Genomic DNA, 23597 nt, shown 5'->3' on the forward strand with positions numbered 1-23597 from the left:
TTTTCACATGTGTGTCTTTATATAGGATGTTCTGTTCTCTGCATTCAAAAATTACATATTGGAAAATTCAACCAATGATAAATAAAAGAAAGTGTTCTTTAAAATTTTGTCTTTAATGGATGCAGAAATTGTGGCACATCTACACAATGGAGTATTACTCTGCAATGAAAAATAAGGAAATCATGAAATTTGCAGGTAAATGGTAGGACCTGGAAAGGATCATCCTGAGTGAGGTGTCACAGAAGCAGAAAGACACACACGGATATACTCACTGATATAGACATATAATACAAGATAAACCTACTAAAGTCTGTACATCTAAAGAAACTAATCAAGAGGGAGGACCCTGACTAAAATGCTCAATCCCCATGCCAAAAGGCAAACAGGATGGACATCAGAAGAAGAAGAAAACAGGAAACAACCTAGGAACCTGCCACAGAGGGCCTCTGAAAGGCTCTGCCCTGCAGACTATCAAAGCAGACACTGAGACCTATGGCCATCTGTTGGACAGAGTGCCGGGAATCTTATGTAAGAAGTGGGAAATAGTTAGATCTGGAGAGGACAGGAACCCCACAAGGAGAGCAACAAAACCAGAAAATTTGAACACAGGGGTATTCCCAGAGACTCATACTCCAACCAACTACCAGGCATGGAGATAACCTAGAACCCCTGCACAGATGTAGCCCATGGCAGTTTAGTGTCCAAGTGGGTTCCTTAGTAATGGGAAGAGGGACTGCCTCTGACATGAACTGATTGGCCTGCTCTTTGATCACCTCCCCCTGAGGGGAAAGCAGCCTTACCAGGCCACAGAAGATGACAATGCAGCCATTCCTGATGTGATCTGATAGACTAAGATCAGAAGAAAGGAGAGGAGGACCTTCCCCTATCAGGAGACTTGGGGAGGGGCATGCATGAGGAAGGGGGAGGGAGGGTGGGATCAGGAGGGGAGGAGGGAAGGGCTTATGGGGGGATACAAAGTGAATAAAGTGAATTAATAAAATAAAATAAAATTTAATAATTTTTGTCTTTAATGAACATATATAATCTTACTATTTATAGTCCCCATTTTATTGTTAGCATGTAGCACGGACTGGCCTGGAACCCATTCTGCCTCAGCCAAGCATGACCTTGGATTATAGGTGTATGCTGCTACATCTAGTTCAGACTTTTTTAAAAATTGCTTCCTACAATAGTTTAACAATTTCATAGCATTGACCTTGCATCCAGCCTGCATTCAGAATCATAAGCCATTAGAGATTATTTTGAATGCCTAGATGAGGTGCAGAGGGACTTGGGAACCCTCTGGGCCTACCAGAATCGATCTCCTACAGGTGTAGCAACATGAGGGCTATGTTACAGATTTCTTCTGGAAAGACATGAGGAAATGTCCACAGATACCACAAATGTCCAGCTTGGTGAACCACTGAGATTTATTGGGGTAACTTAGAGGATTATAGGAGTGGGGGGGTACTTACAGGTACAGAAATGACACAAAGACCCCATTGTCAAAGCCCACCCCAGCCAGCATGGGTGACAGCTCCCCCAAATTGGGAAGATGGAGCACACTGCATGGCACAACCAGGTTCAAGAGTGTCTTTCCAAAGGGCTCCATTGAGCTGGTCTTCCTCCAGGCAGCTCAGCTGGTTTTTGTTTCCTGTACACAGTTGAGCTAATCTTAGCTTCTCCCTGGCCTCTAGGCTTGTCAAGGAGTGACTCTCAGTTTTTATTGTTTCTGCACTCTTGGGGAAGGAAAGGACTATTGTATCTGGAAGTTTCAGGAACTTCCTAGTGATATTTTGAGTTCTTTGCTTCCTGTTTCATAAGGAGCTTCACTGAGAGATGGGATGTTTCAGTCTCATAGTAAACTATTAATGCAGCTCTCAATGTGAAGACACATACAATGATGAATGATGAAGCCACTGAAATTTCCATGCACATCCCTCCCAGCTCTTCAGGAATAACTGCTATTCACAACTTCAGGTTTAGTCTTCCATATATTTCTTTATGCTTGCATTACTATTTCTGTGGGAAATGGTTCTTTCTTTTAAGGCTAGGAACTTTCAGAAATGCCGTCTCCGAGGCTCTGCCAGCGCCCCTTCTCCGATACACTGAGCACCGTGCTAGCCCTCCTCCCACCTTCACAGCACCCGGTTGTAGGAATGGTTTATGGATGTTTTTCTTAGATTAATTATTTACTAATGAATTTTTGTTATTTTACTTTTCTCTGTTACAAGCAATACTTACATGCACATCTTGTTCCATCCATCTGGGTACATTTTCTCTTCTTATCAATTAACTACCTCCGTAATATTGTTAATACTGTTAATGTTAATGTTGTCAAGCATGTAATCTATAACTCCTGAAGTTACTGCTTCAGGCTCTAGTTTGCCTATCCCAAGCAATAATGCTCCACTTTTGTGTACATTCGTTTCCTGCTGCCCTGGAATTCTTGAGTGTGGCTGATGGAAAGAAGTTTTCTAAGTGTGAGAAATACTGAGGGGGATAGAAATGAGGCCAGCATGAGAAACATATTTTCAATGAGTGAGTTAGTTTCACACAGGAAAAAACAACTTTCCAGAGCCTAGACAAACCCACAAGTTATGTTAAACAGTTTAAAAATAGATAGTTAATTACAGGATACTAATAAGAAAGTAAAAGTATGGTTTGGATTTAATATAATCCCCATAAAAATCAATTGATAGTATTCCATTGTGTAAATGTATCACACTTTCTGTATCCATTCCTCTGTTGAGGGACATCTAGGCTGTTTCCAGATTCTGGCTATTATGAATAGAGCTACTACAAATGTGGGTGAGCAAATGTTCTTATTTAATGGTGGGATATCTTTTGGACATATGCCTAGGAGTGGTATAGCTGGATCTTGATGTAGCACTATTCCTAATTTTCTGAGGAAGCGCCAGATTGGTTTCCAAAGTGGTTGTACAAGTTTACATTCCCACCAGCAATGGAAGAGGATTCCCCTTTCTCCACATCCTCTCCAGTATGCATCATCCCTTGAGTTTTTGATCTTAGCCATTCTGATGGGTGTGAGGTGAAATCTCAGGGTCGTTTTGATTTGCATTTCCTGAATCACTAAGGATGTTGAGCATTTCTTTAAGTATTTCTCTGCCATTTGATAGTCCTCTACAGAGAATTCTCTGTTTAGCTCTGTTCCCCATTTTTTAATTGGATTACTTGTTTGTTGCTGTTTAACTTCTTGCGTTCTTTATATATACTGGATATTAGCCCTCTGTCAGATACAGGGTTGGTGAAGATCCTTTCCAAGCCTGTAGGCTGTTGTTTTGTTCTGATGACACTGTCCTTTGCTTTACAGAAGCTTTTCAGTTTCATGAGGTCCCATTTATTGATTGTTGATCTTAGAGCCTGTACCATTGGTGTTCTGTTCAGGAAGTTGTCTCCTGTGCCAATAAGGTCAAGTCTCTTCCCCACTTTTTATTCTACAAGGTTTAGTGTGTCTGGATTTTAAAAACAAGGAGATCATAAAGTTTGCAGGCAAATGGATGGAACTAGAAAAGAACATCCTGAGTGAGGTAACCCAGAAGCAGAAAGACACACATAATATATACTCACTTATAAGTGGGTATTAGCCATATAATATAGGATAACATACTAAAATCTATAGCCCCAAAGAAGATAAACAACAAGGAAGACCCTAGGGAGCATGGTTAATCCTCATTCAGAAGGGCAAACAGGATAGACAAATAGGAGAAGACAAGAAACAGGACAGGAACCTTCCACAGAGGACCTCTGAAATACTCTACCCACCAGGTTATCGAAGGAGATACTGAGACTCAAAGCCAAACTTTGGGCAGAATCCTTATGGAAGAAGAGGGAGATAGAAAGACCTGGATGGGGCAGGAACTCCACAAGGAGAACAACAGAGCCAAAATACCTGGGCCTTGGGGGAGGGAGGAACCTGCAGAGACTGATACTCCAACTAAGGACCATGCATGAGGAGGATCTAGACCCCCTGTTCAAAGGCAGCCCATTGGCTGCTCAGTTTCCAAGTGACTTCCCTAGTAAGGGGCACAGGGGCTGTTTCTGACATGAACTCAGTGGCCGGCTCTTGATCACCTCCCCCTGGGGGGTACAGCCTTGCCATGCCACAGAGGAAGATGATGCAGCCAGCCTTGATGAGACCTGATAGGCTATGGTCAGATAGAAGGGGAGGAGGTCCTTCCCTCCTAGGGAAAGGGCATGAGGGAGAAGTGGGAGGGTGATTCTTGGAGGAGACAATGGAGGGGGCTGTAGCAGGATAAAAAGTGAATAAATTGTAATAAATAAATAAACTTAAATTTAAAAAAATTAATTGATAAGCACTTTAATAAAATATAATAATAAATAATAACATTTTCTGTTAAGACAGCACTCAAACCTGTCTCTGAACCTTTAAGATCAGCACATGTGTTGGCATTTGTTGACAGGGAAAATTAGTTTTGAAGAAGAATGTGCTGTGGTAGTCAAGGAATTCACTGAGCAAGACCTCCTCCTGAGTTCACACACCAGCCTCTTCAGGGACTGTCTCTGTACCCTGAGACAAAAATTTTATTCTTTTCATTTCGAAACAATCTTTCATATTTATCACTTGCTTATATCTCTGAGTGTGCGCAGGTGCACATGTGCTATTTCCTGCAAATGGCAATCACAAGACAACTAGCAAGAGTCAGTTCTCTCCACCACGTGAGTCTCGGGAATGGAACTCAGGCCACAGGCTGGGAGGCAAGTACTTTTCTCTGCTGAGCCATCTTGCCTCCCCCAAATATATCTTTGAAGATATTGGGAGATGGATTTCAATCCTATTACAAGGATTTAAGGAGTAAACATATGTGAAATGCTTCAGTAAGAGGCCTTTTTTTTTTCCTACATAGTTAAGGCAGTAAGTTACTGCAGTCAGGCTAAAGAGTCAGAGGAAATAAGGACTTCCACTTCAGTAGAACTGAGCAGAGTAGTGTAACCAGTAGACACCATTTGGAATACTTTCTCCTTTTGAATAACATATGAAAGTGTTCTAGACAAAGAGATGGAGAGCCCTCCAGATCCCTCTGCTTTCCTCCTGTGCCCTGAGAGAGACACGGAGTACCTTGACTGTTCCATGACCTGGCCAGCTGCATGTGTTTTTTTTCCCTGTAGGCTTGAACCTAAGATGGAGCCTTGAAAATTCCCAGGCTCTGATAAAGCTGCGTAGGTTAGTTCCCAGAGCAGGAAAATATGAACATATGTTGCTCAACCATACAAACTTGTCATGGCTCAGCGCCATATTTCTTAAATCCTCATATGGACTTTGAATTGATCCCCCTAGTGTTTACTTCTTCTTTCTTTCTTTGGAATCTCAACTGACCTCATCTCCAAATGGTTTGGCAAATTCATTTGAAGAATTCCCTTGCTACCCCTCTTGGGGTAACTCCAGCCTAGGACTCAGCATGCTAAGTCATAAGGAAAAGAGAGGGGAGGAGAACCCATCTCACCCAGGTGCTTTTGGGACCTACAAACAGTTTGACAGGGCTGGAATATGAGGAGTGGTTGGCAAACTAACAGGATGTTAAAATGAGATAAAATCTCCATTACCATCCAAGAGTTTTACTTCATCCAGAGGCCAGAATGTAGACACAGTGTCTGGGGAAGAGACTTGATGAGTGTTTAAAATGAACAATGTAACAAATTGGGTCATGAAACTATACATATGGAAACTGAGAAAGTAAAATCAACAGAATATCCTCATTGACTGTCACTGAAAGGCAACAAAAATATGGGTAAGATTATGAACCTTCCTAAACTGAGCTGATGGTCTACATTTCTATGCTTTTCCACAAGTTAGTAACTTCGGTTCTCTGAATGTCAGACATACATCATTGAGATTATCTTAGTATTATCTAACTAGGCTTCAGGAGCCTGTGGAAGGAATTAAATTAAATTAAAAACACTTTGCTGTATGTTAGTGTTTGCATTAGAGCAATAAATGGTAAAATATGCATACTATTAGTTATTTAAAGCAAGCAATATGGTTTAGTTTAGAAACCCAGGTTTTGGTCAGACTCTTTAGCCCTGCATCTCAAATTTTCCAGCTAATAGTTATGTTTACTATGAAAAGTAACTTATTTTGGTACCTTGGTTTTAGTATCTGTAATGTTGATGTAGAACATACTTCTCAGAGGAAAAGAGTTTATCCTTCTACCAGCTGTAAGTGCCACATCCAAGAACACAGATTTGAAATGCCCTGATTAACTATGCAAGTGGAAGTGGACATGTGGACTTCTATTAATTTTCTTTTCAGAATTATAAATCTAATCCCAGAACTCCATAGACAGAGGCAAGTGGATCTTTTTTGAAGCCAGCTTGGTCTACATAGTGAATTCCAGGACAGCCAGCGCTACATAGTGAGATCCTATCCTATCTCAGAAAAATAAACAAACAAAACAAAAACTAAAGAAAGGAAAGGTCTTTAGCTGAGAATGTTATTGCACGTTTTTAACCCCAGCATTTGGGAGGCAGAAGCAGGCGCCATCTCTGAATTTGGGGCCAGGCTGGTCAGTAGCGGCTTGATTACAATAAATTTTTGTCATCTGCATTGACCTGATGTTTGAGTCATGTTGGATTTAAGCAGACCGCGTAACAGTAAGAAGATCTGTAGTTGGACAGGAGGCTGGGCTACATGAAACAGTGTCTCAAAAACAAACAAACAAAACAGAACAACCTTGGGATTATTTGTTTTCATCTTAGAAAATATGCAATCAGCAGAGCTTCTGAATGTATTTTATTATATCAAATGCTCCTAAAACAAATAGTCTTAGGGAGAGTGTTAAAGGTACGGTTGGGGGTTGTTCATCAAAATATAAAAAACGAAGACGATGATGTCTGCTCTGCCTATTAGATCTGTGCAACTGAAGCCAGGGAAGTGGCCACCTTCCTTCCAGGAGCTTGCACAGAGTTGGCCTTGTTCTCAGTTAGGGATATAGTAAGGAATATCTTCAATGATAATGTTTCATTCACCTTCCAAGGGTTGGGTCTGGAAGTTCCCCATGAGGTAGAACTCAGGCTAAGTGATCAACTCCCTTCCCGCACTAACTCCTCCTAGAAAAGACCCACCCACTTAGAAAGTCCTGCTAGTCCCGCCTCCCGGAAGTTCCCGCGAGCGTTCCGAGGACTCCGACTACGCCACTTCCGGCTTCAGTCCAGCAGCAACTCGGCGATTGGCCCATTGCCACGCCATCGTGTGACGCCATCCTGAACCTGTGTATCCACGTGTGGCTCTGTCGGGAGACACCGGTGAGCCGCGGTTTGGTTTCCGCGATTCCGGAGAGGGAGTCCCTGCCTCGTCATGGTGAGAAAGCCGCGGTGCTCCGGGCGGGAGCCGGCGGGTTCCGCGTCTGTCTGTGTTTGCCGCTCCCTGCAAAGCGGCTAGCTTAGGCCACTGGTAGCACGGCGTGGTGACCCGAAACCGGTCACCTTCGTGCTCCAGGAGGACTTTGAAAGAAGAAGGGATGGTTTGTTTCCCTTTTGCAAAACTCCAGGAGTTGTAAAATTCTGACCGCTTAAGTTAACTCAGTACCTGTGACATAGACGCTCCGCCCCCTGCTTCCGGGGTCCTCATGGAACACCTGGTTGACATCTCGACTTTACAAGACCCAGTGTTGAAAAGCAAATAAAAATTTATCGAGGAGTAATGAATCTAAACATTAGTTGTCTGTGTCCTGGTTTTATTTAGGAGTTAGTAGATGAAATACCAGTCTCTACATTTTCTTTTGGCAGGCTCCTTCCCAGAGCACCCATTATAAAGGACTTCAGGCATTTGCACTTCACCCTGTTTGATTTTTTTCCTCACTAGGTCGTTATCTTACTGATTTGCTTGCCCAAAACTGAGAGTTTCCCAGGCTGCCCCACTGCCATATTCCCAGCCCCTCTGAACAGGTGTCGCATTGGAGGTGCCCATCCAGTGTTTGCTGGAGAAGGAAAGTATGGATCTTTCAGAAGACAGGGAGTCTTGTCTGGCTTAGATGTGCAAACTTGACAAATCTGTTCAGCCTTCACATACTTACTGAGGGTATGTGGTTGTGGAGTTGTCCGCTGTGTTGGGGTTCTGTTTTATTGACCTTTGCTGATTATTTTATAGCCTCACAGAAAGAAAAAGCCCTTTATAGATAAGAAGAATGCTCTGTCTTTTCACCTGGTACACCGGAGCCAGCGAGATCCCTTAGCAGCGGATGAGACTGCACCCCAGAGAGTTCTGTTGCCAGCACAGAAGGTAGGCCCTGCCCTGGAGTGCTAAGCTTCTGGGTGGGTGCTGGTTTTGTGGTGCTGAAGATGGAACTAGGGGACATACACATGCCTAACAAGCATGCTGTCCCTTAACTGCACCCCTAGAAACTGGTCTCTGGGAAAAGAACTGTGACTCAGTTTCTCATCTGTGTGCTGACATTTGATATCGTATATATGTTTTGATTGACAGGATAAAGCATTTTTGAGATTATTAAATAAAGAGACCTTACAGAATCTTAGTAAAGTTTACTAGAGCACACCTACATTGTGTATTATATAAAGTCTGGCTGTGTACTCAGTCTCTGCTTTCTCTTGGGTTCTGCCAAGTTACAGTAGCCTTCAGTTTGCATTTCTGCTTCCTAGTCACTCATGAAATAGAAAACATCTGAGCTCATGAGTAGCTTTGGTAATCTTACAGGCGCTTTGAAAAAGCTAGCTTTTGTAACCTTACACTTGTTGAAGATGTAGACTATGAAACTATTGGGGATGCTGGAAAAATGGGTCAGTCCATAAGAGTACTTGCTGCTCTTGAAGAGGGCTCATGTTCAGTTCCCCACACCTAAATGTAGACTCATAACCATCAGTAACAACTGTTCAGGGAGATCAGATACCCTCTTGTCCTCTGTGTATATATACCAAGCACACATACATGTAGTCCAAACACTCATTAAAAAAGAGAAAATTTTAAAGGTTTCAAGTATTGGGGGGGCATTGGCCTTTGTTTAGCTTTTCATTAAAGCCACCCCCTACACCACTGAAAAGCTTTCTTTGCTTATAAATACAAGAAACTGTTCTTACTGTCAAAGTCCCCAAATCTTTTCTTCTAACCTTCCAACTACATTTTGAGTGTGTGTTACTTATATTTCTTATGTGGAGTTGTACAGAATTGTCTAGTTCAAAGAATTGTTTTCATTCGTGTGTCTTTGGGTCAAGGGCTTGATGCATTTTCCAGTCTTGTCTTGTATTCATGGGTTCTGATTGTCTGCCTCATCCTGGCTTATTTTCATTCCATTTAAATTTTATGTAGCACTCTGGTTTAGATGCTCTGTAGTTTTGATATCTGTCAAGAATTAGTGATTCCTGTTAGCCAGTATTCATATACCATTAACCTCCTGCTCTCTTTAAGGGTCCTGGCCTTATCCATGGCAGGGTAGCTAATTCCATCTCATTATCCAAGGTAAATAATGAAGAAAGACGAGCAGAACAGAGGAAGTATGGTGTCTTCTTCGATGATGACTACGACTACTTGCAACACCTGAAGGAGCCTTCTGGGCCTGGAGAGCTTATTCCCAGCACCGCCTTCAGCACATACAACCATGATGAGCAAGATGAAACCTCAGGCTTTCCAGTAAGCTTTCTTACTTAGCCCTTGAATGTGAAACTGTGCAGCAATGAGTAGAGATGCCTCATTTTTAAGTCAATAACCTTGGGGCAGTAAATGGTGTCAGTATGAAGAACAGAGTCTCTACCTAAAATTGGATGGATGTTTGTATATCTAAACCATTGGGAAATCATAGGCCGCTTCTCTGGTAGCTGGTGTCAAGGCTAATAGCCTTTTGTCAGGTTCAGAACTTTGAGTCATGTCAGACAACATTTTCCATGGGGGGGAACAGGGCATTTTGTATTCTAACGTTTTGTAATCAAAAACTGCTATAGGTTGAAATTTGTTGATCTTTAACACTTTAGTGAAAACTCCCAGGTAACGTGAAGACAACAGCATGAACTGGTTGTAATGAAATGACTGTTAATCTTCTCAGCAAACGTGCAGTCCACTGTATTACGCTTTACCCTTTAAATACAGACAAGCATGTGTGTACCCAGTGCTACTTGTGTAAGTCCCAGGCGCACCTATGTATGTTGAAAGTGCTGCTTTTGCATGCTACCACCCGGCGCTTAAAAAGGAAAAGACATTCATTGGGGTTGTCAGCAAAAGAAGAGAAATGGCAAGGTGTCTTCTGAGGGAAGGTAGGATCTGAACTCTTCCGGGGCAAAGCTCATTGCTAGGGAGATGAAGGAGTCAGGGTTCAGGAAATTGTCCTGAAGAAAGAGGTGATAACTGGAGCTGTCAGTTTAGTCTCTTGTATGGGCCCACATGGCACCACCACCTCACTAGACAGGTCCAGCTTCTCTTGCCCCTCCTCTAAGCTGTTACCTTAGTAGCAGAGTTCTTACTGCCCCTTCCCTTCTGTGCCCCACTGAGGGAGACGAGGTCTCCTGCACAACTGCTTTCTCTTTCTGAGAAGGAACGTTTTAGTAAAGTCATAGCATGTTCAGCATGAATTCTAACAAACAGAAAGTTTAGCTTTTAATCTTTAATTTATTTTATTTTATTGTGGAGTTGGTGGTATTACTGTGTTTCATTTCTTGTTGGGTTTTTTTTGTTTTTTTTTTATTGTGAAGTTATCTATGTCCTATGTTTTCTTGGGTATAGTTGTTTTCTTTGGATTGGAGTTTTCCTTCTAGTGTCTTCTGTAGGGCTGGGTTGTTGTGTAGATAATGTTTAAGTTTAGTTTTGTCATGGAATATTTTGTTTTTCTCCATCTATGTTGACTGAAAGCTTTGGTGGATATAGTAGTCTGGGTTGGCATCTGTGGTCCCTTAAAAGTCTGCATGACATCTGCCCAGGCCCTTCTGGCTTTCATAGTTTCTTTTGAGAAATTTGGTGTGATTCTGATAGGTCTACCTTTATATGTTGCTTGGCCTTTTTCCCTTGCTGCTTTTAATATTTTTACTTTATTCTGTAGGTTTAGTGTTTTGACTATGATGTGACATGAAGAGTTTCTTTTCTAGTCTAGTCTATTTGGTGTTCTGTAGGCTTCTGGTATATTTATGGACATCTCTTTCTTTAAGTTGGGAACACTTTCTTCTGTGATTTTCTTGAAAATATTTTCTGGACCTTGGAGCCTGGAATCTTCTTTTTCATCTATTCCTGTTATTCTTAGATTTTGTCTTTTCATGCCATCCTTGATTTCTTGGATATTTTGTATTTGTAACTTTTCCAATTTTACTTTTTCTTTGAAAGAAGTATTAATTTCTGCAAATGTATCTTCAGAGCTTGAGATTCTGTCTTCCATCTCTTATATTCTGTTGGTACTGCTTACCTTTGTGTGGTTCCTCATCTTTTCTCTAAGTTCTCCAGCTCCAGGGTATTCTCAGTTTGTTTTTTCTTTATTGAATCTAATTCTGTTTTCATGCCTTGCACCATTTCTTTCATCTGTTTGAATGTGGATTCCTGACTTTCTATGATGGCTTCTATTTTTTTGTTGTTGTTGTTCATTTCCTCTCTATATGACACTAATTGTGCCTCTATTTGTTTCGCCTGTATTTGTTTGAGAGCTTTGTTTTTTTCCTCTTTATGTTCCTCTAATAACTGGAAAAGCATAGCTTTAAAGTCCTTTTCCTGTGTTTCTGGTGAATTGAAATATCCATTGATTTTGGGGGTTGCTGGTGAAGCCATGATATCCTGATTTTTTTTGTGTGTGTTCTTACGCCAACCTCTGGCCATTTGCTTATCCATAACCTTCACTGTTTGTTCCTGGAGTCTGAACTTCAGACTGGGTCCATCTTTCTCTGGTGTCTGGAATTCTTCAGGAAGATGACGGAGGTCCACTGGTTTAAGAGTGTGCATTGGTGTTTTAGCTGTATCTAAGGGAAGGAGGTCTGCAGGTGCAGATGCACAAGTACAGGCGAGCAAGCATGGAAGTGTGTGTGGAAGTGTGCCTTGAAGGACAGGGTGCTAGAGAGTTAGATGCTTGGAATGTGGGGCTGGAGGTGGGCTCAGGCGGAGGAAGAGGATGCTGGCACCTTTTGAGGATGCTGGCGCTGTTCGCAGGCACTGTTCTGCAGTTCACAGGTACAAAACGCATGCACAGATTTCCTGAATACCTCAGTGGCCAGCAGGCCTGGTATTCAGATCTGTCTGGGCTTTAGGAATTGTTTGCCTGGACCCCACTAGTAGACCCACAGAACAGGGCCTTCAATGTTGAGAATGCTGTCCTAAGAATCCCTATGTTGCCCACAATGGGGCTGTGGGTGGAAGATTCGATGTTTGGCTGTTAGCGTATAGGGACCCTGGATCTGGGGCTCTGCAGGCACTCGAAGGCACAATCGCTGTCTAGCAGGTCCAATCAGAAAGAACAGGGTCTCAGATTTGATCCTGCAGGGGTACATGTGAGTGTAGGTGATGCATCAGCTTAGTGGTGTTGCAGCTACAGAACTTGGGGGCTGGTATAGCAGTCCACTGGGAGTCCAGCCACTGCGGCAAAACTGGGAGGCTGGTACAGATGCCTTCTGGAAGTCCCTGGGGAGCCACGGACCTGGTTGGCCCTGTGCTGTGTGCTAGGTGCTGTGGGCATAGCAGGCCACCTCTGTCCTTGCCGAGGAGGGAGTAGGAAGGCCCTTCATGGGGAAGTGCCTGGGGATTGAGTATTTGTCACTCTCAGTACCCCGAGAAGTCCTTGGGTGACCTGAAACCAAATGGTCTCAGCTCACGGTTTGTCCCCTTTTTCCCAGGAAGCCTCAATGTCTATGTTCTGGGTTCAGCTGCCCCTCCATTCACCAATTTCGGAGTTTCAGATCCTCTGCCCCTCAGATATGGTGCATGCTGGTTGCCGCCATCTTGGATTTGATATATGAATTATAAAGCATGCAAATAATGTCTTGGTAAAGCTGTTTTAAAACAAAGCAAAAAACCTGACTTTAGCTAGGAATGGTGGTGCACACCTTTAATCCTAGAACTTGGGAGTGAGAGACAGGCAAGTTTCTGAGTTCCAGACCAGCTTTCACTACATAATGAGACCTTTTTTGTTTTGTTTTGTTTTGTTTTGAAATGGCTTTACAATGGAAAAAAACAAAACCAGCCCATGTTAACCCATATTTATGGCACTCAGAATCTCATTTTAGATGCCCTAACAGCTTGCTGTGTGTGCACTGCAGTTATTAGCCTTTGCTTCATTATCTCAGAAGGGAGCTTCTATTTGGAGTCCGTTTCCATCTTTCCTCAGACAGGTTCTTTACATGTTCGCTAGGCCAGCCTGGAACTCTGGTGCTGCCTGTTTCGACTTCCTCAGAGGTGGAAAGCCAGGCTTGCATCACTGCCCAGCTACAGTACTCCTTGTGGGCCAGGGACAGTATCTGTCTTGATGTCATTCCTGCTATTGGACTCAGGGTAGGGTGGGTGAGCTGGGAGGCACACATGAACATAGCATTTGTGAACACCTTCACATACTGATTGATGGAGGAGAGGAAATTAAAGCTAACAGGTCATCAAGAGTATGTGTATTAAGTAGATTGCATAGTGTAAAGATTGAGGAGCAAAGGGTTTACACAAAAGAAAATTCTAGGAACAGCTTTATGCAGGAGGAAATGAGCTGAGCTGACCATCAAATGTACTACCTGAGATGAACATTTCAGCTGGGAACAGACTGGGTCATAGTGACAGGATTATGTATACCCAATAAATTATATTGAATTACTACATGACATTGAGGAACTGGACTTGAGTTCTGTACTCTTTTGCCAAGGAACAGACATTTGGATACCTAGAGTAGGCTTGATTCTTACAGAGCCTTGAGAAATCAAGACCTGTTCAAAGTGCAGGCACATCTGGCAGAGATAAGAAGGTCGAATTAGGATTGACTAATGGAGTAGCTTTGCAATGACTTGGTTAAATACACATAGGATGTTGCCCAAAGGAAAGGAGTGAAATTGTGCACAAGAGTTGAGAGGGATGTAGGGACAGAGATGCTTTGTGACCTTCATGCCATTGCTGGATTATGGGATGTTATCTCTAGTATAAGAGGGGAAAAAATGTATTACTTTTGAGGCTCCAGTTAGGTAGACTTGTAAATGTGGGTTAGATCCTGGGTCCTCTTAGTGGCTAAATTCAGGCATGTAGCTTTTCAATTTCAGGACTTCTGTGTTTTCACTGAGATGTCCATGCTAAAAGCTTGGAAGTTCTGTGGAATAGTGTATAAAGTAGCTGTGAAACACCTGAAAGGGCCCCTGTTAGGGTGGTGCTGGAACGTTGAGAATGTACGCTGGCACGCATGGGAGATCAGGGTACAGTGACAACAGCCTCCTGAGACTGGGAAGAGGTCACCACAAATTTATACCAGACAGTTACTCACTCAGGCCTGGAGGCCAGAAGTCGGAAACCAAGCTCTTAGCAGGCCCAGTTCCTTCTTGGGGACTCAAGAAGATTCTGTAACTCATCTAACTCTTAGTTTTCAAAGCCTGCCAACAGTCCTTGACCTGTGGTTGCCTCATTCCAGTCTATCTCCATTTTCACATCTCATTCTCCCTTTTATGTGGCAAGCCAGCCACTAAACTCATATTTGAGATCACGAGAATACATATGGTTGTGGCCTTCTTGCTGACAATAGACCTAGGAAGTAAAGAACATTTAGAACACGTGAGGGACCCATCCAACTGGCCTTCATAGCAGACCATTTCCAGCTTGTTGCTCCATTGGTACCGTGAATAGCTTAATTCATTCATGAAGACTGAGCACTGACCAACTGTTAAGGTCCATCTGGTCTCATATCAATGTTTCTTGGTGATGAGTAAATTGCAGTATTTCATAGGAAATAAGCCATAACAAACCTTATTTCAAGTATGGTCGCAGCCTCAGGCTGGCTGGCTGGACACGAATTTTGAAAGCATACTTTTCAATCTAGTACAGTAACTGAACAGTATTTTCTAAATAAACCTAACAACTGTGTCATTTTTTTTTTTCAAGAGCACTGGAATTAAATTGCCTTCATCAGTGTTTGCATCAGAGTTTGAGGAAGATGTTGGATTGTTAAACAAAGCGGCTCCAATTTCAGGTGAGTTTAGCTTTTTTTAATGTTTATTTTATTATTGGAATATACGTCCATGAATAGTACTATATGTACATGATTTCCACCCCCACAATCTCTTCCCCTGCTCCCCATTAACTTCATGACCTCTTATTCTTTAATTATTGTTACATATATGTGTATATGTAAATATAGGCTGCTGGATCCACTTAATGTTGTCCATGTGTGTATGTTTAGGGACAACCGCTTGGACTGTGGAAGGTTCTTCCTGGAGAAGACTGGTTCTTCCTCTATCAGCAGCTGTCAATTGTAGCTCTTGATCTAGGGGTGCAGCTAGTGATGTTCTTCCACCATCTATATTGGGAGGTCACCTGGCATTCTTTTTTGTATGGATCTTATTTAGGTAACTATATGGTTAGAGTTCTATGGGTGCAACTCCTGTTGTATAGAAAACACTACCTTATAATAGGCATCTAGAACCTTTGGCTCTTAAAGTCTTTCCAATCCCCTTCCTTGATGTTTCTTGAGCTGTAGGTGTAGGGGTTCTGTTATAAATCTACCAGTTAGGTCTGGCCACTCCACAGTGAGTTGTTCTGTGCATTTTGACCAGTTGTGGCTTTCTGTGTTGGTCTCTTGTCTACTTCAGTGAGAGGCTTCTTTGATGGTGGGAACTGCAGTGGGAACTGCACATGTCTGTGCATGTGAGAACGGGAATTCAGAATGCAGTTGGGAATTAACACTGATTTAGGAATGGACTGACAACAGTAGAGTTTCCTCAAGGGTTCATGACCTCACCACTTCTCAGTAGTTGGCTAAATTTACAGTACCGGAAATAAATTTTCTCCTGTTTAAGTTGTCTTAAGTCTAACTGAGTGACTGTTAGTTACCCCCAACATGTAAGTACCACTGCTGTATCCTTATGTATCTTGTGCTGCTCAGTGTTGATGCTGTGGTTCACAGGTCTTATCCATTAAAGAAAGACTCTAACTTCTTTAAGTTTTCATTTGAGTTAAGTTGTGTTAAACAAAAAGAAGCACAATGAAGAGTTGAAACAATTGATAGAAGTCTAGAATTTGGATAATAGAATATGAAGAGGAATTGATTGTGGCCAGCATAGTTTGTATTATGCATCAACCTCATAGGTCTTTATAGGTTTCATTTGGTGAAGAATGTGGAAACCTAGAAAGGGAAGTTCATGTGCTCTCTTATGAAGATAACAGTGATTATCATTATTCCTTATAATTTTGAACAATAGCATATATAAGCATTTGGAAGAAACATATTTTGAGATTCACTCAAGATGAACTGAAAGTAGTTCAGAAAACTTTCAGTACAACCATTGTAATAGTTTAAAATGAAGGTCTGCAGCAGTATTTAGTATTTTTTTCCTAAGGTAACCAACAGTTGCCCTTGTAACATTCTTTCATTAATTTATTCTATGGAGTGGCCAGTGTATAGTAGAGTCTTGAGTTAAACTAATGTAAAGCATAGTCCCTAACCTGAAAGAATTTCTGTCTGTTAGAAAGATACTAAATGAGATATTACAGTTGTGACATAGGAGAATAAATTTAAGGGCCACTAGACCTGGCCTTGGGAAGCTGGGCAAAGGTTTCAAGCAGAGTTGGCTTGTTGCTTTTGTGGTTGTTCTACTCATGAACTACATCCCTGAACCCAGTTGCTTTCTGATGTAGAAGGCAGGTGGAAGGAGAAGGGAGAGGAGGCTGGTAAAAAGATGTTCCAGACAGAAAACTACGTGCAAAATTGAGAGAGTAGAAATACCAGATACTGTATACATTTTAGCATTCTGGAATGGTATAAAAGAATGAATACAAAATGCAGCTGGAGAAGTAGGCAGGGGTGGCATAACAGACATTATTGGCAGGCATGTCAAATGAAAAGTTTGAACTTTAAATATTTTCCTTAAATAGAATTATAAAGCTGAAGAAAACAGCTGGGATTCATTAAAATTTGTAGTCCATATTTGTGAACATGTGAAAGTCACCAAACATTTATTTCTAATAAATGAATTGGAAGCCTAGATTCTTTCTTCAAGTGAAAATTTAGGAGTTTCGCTTAGAAAGTCAAAATGATTCAAAATGGAGGTGTTTTTACTAGGAAATATTGAAGAATAATGGGTACTTTAAAATTCTCTTTACTGAAAATGGACTGAATTTTTTAAATCTTTGTTCTATTTGCAGTATGTAAATAAATCAGATTGTATAAAGTAAATGGACTATGCTTTCTTCATATCCCCCGGAGAGGCCAGAGGACCTGGGGGCTTGTTTTGTTTTCTTTGCAGCAGTGTAGCCCAGGCTGGCATCCGGCTCACAGTGACCTTCCTGAATGCTGGGATTAAAGACACCAGTTTTGCTCAGTGTCTCTTTTCCTTTTAGGCCCTCGACTAGATTTTGATCCTGACATTGTTGCTGCTCTTGATGACGATTTTGACTTTGATGATCCAGAAAACCTTCTTGAAGATGACTTCATTCTTCAGGCCAACAAGCCAATGGGAGGAGAGAGGATGTATGTGTGTGACTTCTCTAGTGGGAGGGGAACCACGCTCTAGTAGGAAGATAGTTTTGAGAACATGTAGTCCAAGATGTCAGTATTAGAGCAGAACATAGTTGCGTTTGAGGCATACTATCAATATCTGGAGCTAAAATCGCAGAGTCCTGTCGGCTGGTTTCTTTTCCTACCGTGCCAGATGAGCTCAGTGCACCTGAATCCCACTTCCTCTAGAACCGCCTGCAGTAGCTCCAGCTTTACAAAGTTGCTTTGTTCTGTTGTTTCTTCTAAGTTCTTTTGATTTATGACCTGTTGGCTTTAGGGAATCAGAGAGTGAAGATGGCAATGAATGGGAAGATGTGGACAATGAGGAAGGGAGTGATGATGGCTGTAGCTCTGCAGACCCACTGTCAGATGGAGGTGAGGTATCTGTCCCATGTTCACCTCAGGAAACCATCAAAAAGCACCTGTTTTGGGAAGAGGAAACCAAAAGCCGTTTCACAGAATACTCCATGACATCGTCAGTCATGAGGAGAAATGAACAGCTGACTCTGCATGATGAGAGGTTTGAGAAGGTGAGTCCTTGAGGGATGTCACTGAGTATTCTCCATGCTGAGGAAGTCTGGAGCCAAAGTTAAAACCAGCAGAACTAGAAACTGCATTTCATATTAACATCCCCCAGAGCAGCACCCTGGTCATCGAAAAAGCTCTTAGGTTCCAAGAGTTGACCGGTTTAACATCCTGACATCTTTGTCTGAGGTTTTTGTTTTTGTTTTTTTTTTTAATTTATTTTTATTTTTATTAATTATAGTTTATTCACTTTGTATCCCCCCTGTAGTTCCCTCCCTCCTCCCTTCCCAAACCTACTCTTCTCCCTCTTCCCCACCTGAGCCCCTCCCCAGTCCACTAATAAGGGAGGTCGTCCTCCCCTTCCCTCTGATCCTAGTCTATCAGGACTCAACAGGAATGACTTCATTGTCTTCCTCTGTGGCCATGTAAGGCTGCTTCCCCCACAAGGTGAGGTGATCAAAGAGCAGGCCAATCAGTTCCTGTCAGAGACAGTCTCTGTTCCCATTACTATGGAGGCCACTTGGACACTGAACTGCCATGGGCTACCTCTGTACAGGGGTTCCAGGCTATCTGCATGAGTGGTCCTTGGCTGGAGTATGAATCTCAGAAAAGACCCCTGTGCCCAGATATTTTAGTTCTGTTGCTCTCCTTTTGGAGCTCCTGCCCTCTCCAGGTCTTACCATTTCTCGCTTCTTTCATTAAGATTCCCTGCACTCTGCCCAAAGTTTGGCTATAAGTCTCAGCATCTGCCTCGATACCCTGCGGGGTAGAGCCTTTCAGAGGCCCTCTCTTGTAGCTTTCTGTCCTGTTCCCTGTTTTCTCCTTCCTCCGATGTCCATCCTCTTTGCCTTTGCATCTGACTCTAATCTGCAAAATTTCCTAAGAGTTGGCTGGCATAGCATAAACAAATTTCCTTTTTGTTATTGTTTCTTCAGCTATAACACTAAGAACAAACAAACAAAAAGTAGGGTGTGAGATACTTTTAAAACTTAAATTATTCCAGATTTGACTCCTCTGTGACAGGCCAGCTCCTGGTTTACAATACTGTGTGAATCTCTTCACCCATTCTGTGCTATAGCTCTTACTACCATGCTCATTCATGTATAGTAGCTGTAAGTTAGCTTGTATTGAGTTGGGATATCATTCCTCCACAGGCAGAGATTCTCAAGTGTACATTCAAAGTGCTCAAGTAGTAGTAGTAGTGTCTGGCGAGTAGTAAGATGTGATGCTTTCCCAACAACGGTGAGCAAATGAGGGAATGCTTTCCTTTAAGGCGTATGGAATAGACAAGTTCTAACTTTGCTGCGATATCACAGAAGTGCTAGTTTCTCTCTTCTCTGTCAGGGGAAGCTAGCTGTTAAGTACAGGCATGCTCACTCATGAGGAGATAGAGTATTCAGATAAAGCCTAACAGTGTTAGGCTTTTGAATAGTAAATGTCATCTGAACAAGAGTGAAGTTTATGCATTAAGCTTTATCCAACATTTTGATCATTTTGCCTGCATCACTCAGGGATGTGAAATTGTCTTCAGAGTGTCCTGAGGCAAAGATCTCTGGATAACATGTTATTGTCCGATCTGAGTAGAATAAGTGCTTTTATTTTCATGTTAAGTGGAAGCCCATTTTAAGTCTAACTGTAAAACCCTGAAATATGTCTTCTTTGGGACTGAAAAGGGGGCTCAGGTTAAGAGTCCATCATGCTCTTACAGAGGACCCTATGCCTTCTGGTCCCAAATGCACTGCTGCACTGGTCCATGTTCATACATGCAGACACTCAAACATGTAAAAATAAAGCTATAAAAAATAAAATGCCTTATCTGCATTTCCAGTGGTGCTTCCTCTCTCCTCATACACTCATGATAGCTGTAAGCTTTTAGTACTATTGAAATACTATGTAAGAGTAAAGTTAATATAAATAAAAATACATAGTGGTTTGTTTTTCAAGGCATCTTTTTTTGTTGTTTGTATTCAAGTTTTATGAACAATATGATGACGTTGAAATTGGAGCTCTGGATAATGCAGAATTGGAAGGTTCCATTCAAGTAGACAGCAGTCGGTTGCAGGAAGTTTTGAATGACTACTACAAGGAGAAGGCAGAGAAGTATGACAGCTCTTCCTTCTTGAACAGCTTTGTTTTCCTGCTTTTAAATGACGTGGGTCCACCTAGTCAAAGTCTCCTCCTATTGATCTAACATCATTGTACAATATCGGAGGTTATGGTAAAAGATAATAAATATATGAAGAGATGTTAGAGTTGCAAAGTAATATGGTGCTTTTAGCCTTAGGCTGAAGAATCATAACTTAGTATCTGGTTTCTTCCTTTATCTCAAGTGGGGGTGTTCCAAAAAGTGAATAGTTATGGCTAATAGATAAGCTTCTCTCCAGTTGATTAGCAGAGCTCAGCAGTGAAGTATTTGCTCAGTCAGCATCTGCACCAAAGTGACTCTTATCTGAGAGGTGGAGTTTTAAAATGTGCTAAAAGGTCTTATTCCATGAAATACTGCAGCATGCAATTTCCATATTGCAAAAGGGGCCATAGGCTCTAAGGGAATTCTGTGCATACTTTGGAGAGATAGATGAACAGATAGATGTTCATCTTACAGAATCTGCCACCTTGCACAGATGCAGCTAGACCTACCAGAGCAAATGAGCAAAATCCCTGGAAGGGTAGGGCAGGGATAGCTATAGAGACATGGACCAGAAACATGGCAGGCACAGGAATAGGATTTTAAATTGCTCTGTCCCTGTAGCTGTTTTAGTGACATGGAATTTAATGTTTTCTTTATCCTTTTTTCATTTTATAAAATGTACCAAAAAAGTTGTGTAAAATTGAATACTCTTGAGCCTTTTGAGGATCAAGATCTGCCAATGAATGAGCTTGATGAATCTGAAAAGGAAGAAATCGTTACTGTAGTTCTTCAGGAAGCCAAAGAGAAGTGGGATTGTGAATCTGTTTGCAGTAAGTATCTTATTGTCCTGTCAGCTGCCAAAAGTATGAAAGTAATTTAAAGTCATTGTGGGAAAGTAGATATGTTTTAGTAGAAGTTAACCATTGAGGGAGTTTGTGCTAGAGATAGACTTAGAAAGAATATGACTGTTCTTTCACTACTGAGTTATAAATAATTTCAAAATGGTTTTCAGAGAGGCTCTAAAGTGATTTTGTACACTGAAAACACCAAGATTAGGAATATAGTGTAAATTGTAGGCGCTTTTGATGAACTTACAGTGTATTTAAGTGACATATTATCTTCCTTTTCAAGGTACATACTCCAATTTATACAATCATCCACAGCTTATCAAATATGAACCAAAGGTAAGTATTGAGATCCTGTAGCTCCATTTTTAGGAATGGAGAGGTGGCTTAACAGTCAAGGTCACTTCCTGCTCTTTCAGAGTTTGGTTCAAACACACATCTGTGGTAACTCCAGCTCCAGAGAATCTGACGTCCTTTTCTGGCCTCCAGGTGCACCCATGCATATGGCATACATTCGTACAGATGCACACACATACAAATAAAAGCTTGTCTTTAATGCTCTTTCTCACAGTAACTTTATTCTTTGTGGTTAGCAGTGCTATTAGGAAAAGCACCAATAGTGCAACATTTGCGAGCTGAATAGGAATAGGAAATAACTCTAGTGTTATTATACCTTTGTTTCAGCCCAAACAAATCCACCTATCTTCTAAAACGGGAATACCTCTCAATGTTTTACCTAAGAAAGGCCTCACGGCAAAGCAGGTTGAACGAATGCAGATGATCAATGGCAGTGATCTGCCCAAGGTGTCTACCCAGCCACGTTCCAGAAATGAAAGCAAAGAGGACAGAAGAGCAAGAAAGCAAGCCATAAAGGAGGAGCGGAAGGTAACAGTGCCTTCTCTTGTAGAGCTTGCAAAGAGCTGGTGGAAGGGTGTGGCATAAGTTTTGTGGATATAGTCTGTCCATATAAATGTATAAACATGCAAGTAACATAAAGATCCCCTTGTACAGGAACGAAGAGTTGAAAAGAAAGCTAACAAGCTAGCATTCAAACTGGAGAAAAGAAGGCAAGAAAAGGAGCTGCTGAACTTGAAGAAAAATATTGAGGGGATAAAGCTATAGGTGTTGAACATTCAGTATAAGTTGTATTTCTGTTTCAGTGGTTTTCATTATGCTCCATAATTAACCAGGATCTTAAAAGCGGTAAACTTGTCCCCATCATTTTTATATGCAAATAGCTGAGAAAAATAGAGGATTTGTGTTTTTATACAAGTGAGGTTCTCTTGCCAGCTATCTTGTAAATACTGTAATGTTTTAAGTTTAATATTGTAAGCTTATATTTCCTCTGAAATAAATGACTTCATGAAAGTAAAATGTTTGGATAAATTAAAGGAAAATGTCTTCATAACGAACGGAATTGATGTGTTCATTTATTTGTATGACTGTCAGAGTTGTTCCCTGCAGATGTTCTCAGATAATTCTTTGAAAGCTCTCCACGCCTTCTTGGGAATTACATGGTTTAATTTGCCGTCTGTAGGGACGTGATCTGCTTAAGCTCAGTTGTGAAATGCTGGGTTCATTCTCAGTGGTGAGAAGAGCATCCCTGAGAAGATTCCAGGATAAGAACTTATTTTCCCGTGTACACAAGCGACCTTTTCAAAAGGACTGTGAAGATGAGCTCTGCAGTTGTCAGGGCAGGGATTTCCTGCCTTGAGACCAGATGGGTTTTTTTCCTGTGGGATTTAGGAACAGCATAGCTGGAGCAATCAAGAACACTTACTTCACTGTAACCTAGAAAGTTTCTCTTTCCAACATTGTTTAATGTTTGGAACCATCACAGTTTATTAAAATACAAAAGTTTCCAGGTTTTGAAGAGATGTTCTTGTTTTGACATCTAGAGACTTATTCAAGGTTTAGGCAGTGACTCCATCATAATATTCATTATTTGGTAAGCTGTGACTTCTTACTGGCCTTTGCTCATTTGCCCCTGACCAGTGTGAACACTGTTGGTCAGAGTGGGGAACAAAATGGCTGAGGCACAGTCAGTTGTGGCAGGTGAGCTACACTTGATGCTTGATTTTTATAAGTGTCACCACCTGTTTATTGTGTCTTTCCAAAGCTTGTTCTAAGGTTTATTCAGTTAAATCCAAATTACTGTATTTCTTTTAGAGTTCTGAACAACAATGATTTACTTCTGTTAACACTTAATAACAACCAAAAATAAAAAATAAAAATGCGTAGTTTGTCATGAGGAAGGGTAAGATGCTGACTGTGTTCTAATGCCAGCCAGCAGAAGCAGAGTTATTTGCTGTTTTATATAAATTCTAAAGAGATGGGCCATTATAATGTTGACCATCACAACAGAAAAATCTCCAAAGCATGGAGAGTCCTGGGCACAGGATGTCGCTGTGCCCTGATCCTATTCAAATTCATCTATTTTGTAAATAGAAGAATACAACTCAGTGTCAAGTCTTT

General features: G+C 41.5%; 2 protein-coding genes across 2 annotated transcripts in view; both read left to right on the plus strand.

Annotated features, from left to right (window-relative positions):
* Positions 1-7181: 7181 nt before the first annotated feature.
* Positions 7182-22534, plus strand: Ltv1 (LTV1 ribosome biogenesis factor). The gene is made up of 11 exons (XM_021655778.2): positions 7182-7339; positions 8129-8260; positions 9452-9622; positions 15014-15101; positions 17468-17597; positions 17902-18154; positions 20122-20249; positions 20968-21107; positions 21409-21461; positions 21807-22007; positions 22134-22534. The coding sequence occupies exons 1-11, from the start codon at positions 7337-7339 to the stop codon at positions 22242-22244; spliced, it is 1410 nt and encodes a 469-aa protein (XP_021511453.1). The 5' UTR covers positions 7182-7336; the 3' UTR covers positions 22245-22534.
* Positions 22535-23149: 615 nt separating this feature from the next.
* Positions 23150-23597, plus strand: part of Zc2hc1b (zinc finger C2HC-type containing 1B) — a 55644-nt gene continuing 55196 nt past the window's right edge. Inside the window, exon 1 of the mRNA XM_021655772.1 lies at positions 23150-23177. Within this exon, the coding sequence (XP_021511447.1) occupies positions 23150-23177 (28 nt within the window). The remainder of the gene's footprint in view (positions 23178-23597) is intronic.

The sequence above is a fragment of the Meriones unguiculatus genome, chromosome 3 (assembly GCF_030254825.1).
Source record: "Meriones unguiculatus strain TT.TT164.6M chromosome 3, Bangor_MerUng_6.1, whole genome shotgun sequence".
NCBI classification, from domain to species: Eukaryota; Metazoa; Chordata; class Mammalia; order Rodentia; family Muridae; genus Meriones; species Meriones unguiculatus.

What these genes read in the sequence shown, in the direction of transcription:
- Ltv1 (XM_021655778.2), top strand. An exon ending in CCAATGGGAGGAGAGAGGAT is followed by an intron (nt 17,598 to 17,901) that starts GTATGTGTGTGA and finishes TGTTGGCTTTAG; the next exon opens with GGAATCAGAGAGTGAAGATG. An exon ending in TTATCAAATATGAACCAAAG is followed by an intron (nt 21,462 to 21,806) that starts GTAAGTATTGAG and finishes CCTTTGTTTCAG; the next exon opens with CCCAAACAAATCCACCTATC.